Source organism: Salmo salar, chromosome ssa03 (assembly GCF_905237065.1).
Source record: "Salmo salar chromosome ssa03, Ssal_v3.1, whole genome shotgun sequence".
NCBI classification, from domain to species: Eukaryota; Metazoa; Chordata; class Actinopteri; order Salmoniformes; family Salmonidae; genus Salmo; species Salmo salar.
The window spans coordinates 52,526,344-52,529,696 of NC_059444.1; the positions used below are offsets into that span (position 1 = coordinate 52,526,344).

A 3,353-nucleotide genomic window follows, 5' to 3' on the forward strand; every position below is an offset into this window, starting at 1 on the left:
CTTTGAGAAAAACGACATTTAGTTGTGTGTGTTGTTTACAAGCGTACCTGCCCACTCATTGGTTAGAATCTTGCCTGTCTTCAATCGCTGAACACATGTATTTCCATTGTTAGAGTGGTCACTCGTCTCTCTTGTTAATATAATAAATAATCTTAGCTTTGGGTCATGAGGTGTATGAGTGGGCTCGTCGTCAAATGATCCGCCTAGTTCCTGTTGAAATTCTAAAGGTGATTGGCTACGCTCTGTGAGGGTGGATTTCACTGACGCGTTCCGTTCAGAACAATAAATAGAGGGAACAAGGCTCCTTCCACTTCACAAGTCTGAGAAGACGCATGAAGAAGTTCTTGCTTCAACAGTGATTGAACGGAACTCCTCTGCCTTCGTCCCGCACTATAGAACATTTCGGATTGATAACATAACACTTACTTGAACTACAATAGCAAAATAGTCTGAGAAACCCTATTTTTGTACCTTTCATTTAGATATAGAAGAAAATCTGCCAAGATGGAGTCTCAGATCCGCCAGAACTATCACCACGATTGCGAAGTTGCAATCAATCGGATGATCAACATGGAGATGTTTGCCTCCTACACCTACACTTCAATGGTAAGGAGTCTACCAAGATGACCGTTTTGTTGATCTACCTGTGTATTATTATTCCTGGGCCTAAATGCCATTTTTCACCTGACATTTCTACTGGCCTAGACAATTAAAGAACCAAGAAATTTAGCTCCCTGAAGTTCATATTTGAGTTTTTACTTTGTTATTAAGAGCTTTCAGGTAGATATAGCATTCAAATGAAGCCGCGAATCTATCCTACATTGGACAGAGCGCGTAACAACTCCTTGACGGGTTACTTGTCAGGGTACCAAGTAGACTACGGACTAGACTGATTCATGCCTTTGTCATCAAGTTTAGTTGCCACAACAACAACCACCACACTAACCACCACACTTACGTTTATCCACCCAGGCTTTCTATTTCTCCCGTGACGATGTGGCTCTGCCTGGCTTCGCGCATTTCTTCAAGGAGAACAGCGACGAGGAGCGGGAACACGCCGACAAGCTACTCTCCTTCCAGAACAAGAGAGGTGGACGCATTTTACTCCAGGACATCAAGGTGAGCCCCTGAGCATCGATAAACCCAGTTAGATTGTAGACTGATAGATAATGTCTTTACTCCATGGAGGAGAGTGTCTACAGCATTAAGTTGATGTAGAGAACCTGGAGTAGTTCTGAACATTCTGCCTCTAACCACTGAACTGACAGTGTGAGGGGTGTAACTCTGTTCACTTTATCCTAACCTTAATGTGTGCTAGTAGTCCCTAACACTTCTGTGTTCACTCTGTCCTGTGTAGAAGCCAGAACGTGATGAGTGGGGCAATGGGCTGGAGGCCATGCAGTGTGCTCTGCAGCTGGAGAAGAATGTGAACCAGGCCCTGCTGGACCTGCACAAGATTGCCTCTGACAAGGTTGACCCCCATGTAAGTTATAGTGGAACTGCACATACCATGTATTTATCACATAGAATACAGGTACTGTCCCAGGAGATGATCAGGTTGTTGTAGCTCTGATAACTAATGACACAAGATTCTGACCTGCTTCTTCACACGCACACAGTAGTCCACAGATGCACACTATACACACAATGCAGCTAATGCGTAAGTTTGCATAAATGGCGGCAGGTTGCTTAGCGGTTAGAGCATTGGGCCAGTAACAAAGGATGCTGGATTGAATCCATTGGCTGACAAGGTAGAAATATGTTCTGCCCCTGAACAAGGCAGTTAACCCACTGTTCCACATGATAATGTTATTTACAAGAAGAATTTGTTTAACTGACTTGCCTAGTTAAAAAAGCTGGAAACACTCTGCACTTATGCCATTACCACCAGGCTCTTGTATATTACTGTATCTACAATAGTCTGTAGTTATTCTCTTGTCTGACCTGTGTTTTCCCTCTTTAGCTGTGTGACTTCCTGGAGACCCATTACCTGAATGAGCAGGTGGAGGCCATTAAGAAGCTGGGTGACCACATCACCAACCTCACCAAGATGGATGCTGTCAAAAACAAGATGGCAGAGTACCTGTTTGACAAGCACACCCTGGGAGGCCAGAGCTAAACCACTTCCATCCCCAGGCTACGGCATCCAGCCTCAGACCAGGACTCCTGGCTTCTCTGATAGATCCTACTGGCTTTGTGTTTAGAGGGAGGGGAGAGTGTTAAACTGGTGCAGTGCAACACAGCTGTAACATTGTTGTTTTTGTTGACAACACTATTGTATTGGAGGCAAGGCGTCTTGTAAAACAATAAAAAGAAAAAGCATTGACTTGTAATGGATGTTGTAACAGTCTATTCAGGTTCTTTGCTCCGTCTTACTGAGCATCTCAATACCCAGTGATAAATACTGACAGTTGTAGAACTACTAGTGACTGAGGGTCATAACAATAAAAATTTAACATGAGGTTTATAAAGGACATTACCTGTCACCAGAAGGCACTAGTAAAATAAATGTTAGACATGTCAATTAAGGGCCCAACTGTCAACGTTTTACCCATAAGTGAAGTGGGTAACTAGTCAAGGTGGACCTTCACTCAGCATCTCAGGTCATTAGACGACCTAGAGGTAAATCAAAACCTTGCTTCCTGCTCGGTAAATCCAAATGGCGCAATTCTCTAGTGATGGTGAAGTTTGGCTCTTACTGACACACAACTAAATCTTTACTCATTTTGTTTCAGTTGGTAATACCCAATTGTTCCCCCTATCGCAAACTATGAACTGAATTCTCAAAATAGTAGTGATTCTACAAGCCTCTAAATCACCATAACCGGCTTATTGGAGCTGTCATAAGGTTGCAAAGCTACTGGTAATTTACCAAAATTACTGAAGTCTTCTGTAACAGGGAATCTAACTTCGGTAATTTATACTTTAACTGGGAATATTGCTATTTTTCATGTGTCCATATAGTGCATGGGATTCTAGTGGATAGACCAGATGGTTGAAGGGGAAAATAACCTTAAAGTGTTTTATCAACAATGGCATTCTCAAATCTGCAACTCATCCATTTTTCTTTACACAACTGCCACCAACATTTACAACCATGAAATATTGACATGGTAAAAATATTTTTCACTTTTTTTTAAATTAAATGTGATAGCATTCTTTAAGTTGGTTTACATTTAGGGTAATGTTTTGTGGCTTTGTCATTCTATTTTAAAGTATATTTTACATGTGATAAGGCCACAAGGAAGGCCAGAGAGTTGTGATAATTTGAAGTATCCAAAAAGGCCACTAGAAAGCACCTGACTAAATGACATAACTTGACATTTACCAACATTTCTTTATGGATCCCTATT

General features: G+C 41.8%; 1 protein-coding gene across 1 annotated transcript; it reads left to right on the plus strand.

Moving 5' to 3' along the window:
* The first annotated feature begins 261 nt into the window (after positions 1–261).
* Positions 262–2,333, plus strand: LOC106600767 (ferritin, middle subunit-like). Its single transcript, XM_014192384.2, has 4 exons — positions 262–606; positions 973–1,119; positions 1,358–1,483; positions 1,964–2,333. Exons 1-4 carry the CDS (start codon positions 505–507, stop codon positions 2,117–2,119), a joined length of 531 nt encoding a protein of 176 aa, XP_014047859.2. The 5' UTR covers positions 262–504; the 3' UTR covers positions 2,120–2,333.
* The last annotated feature ends 1,020 nt before the right edge of the window (positions 2,334–3,353 follow it).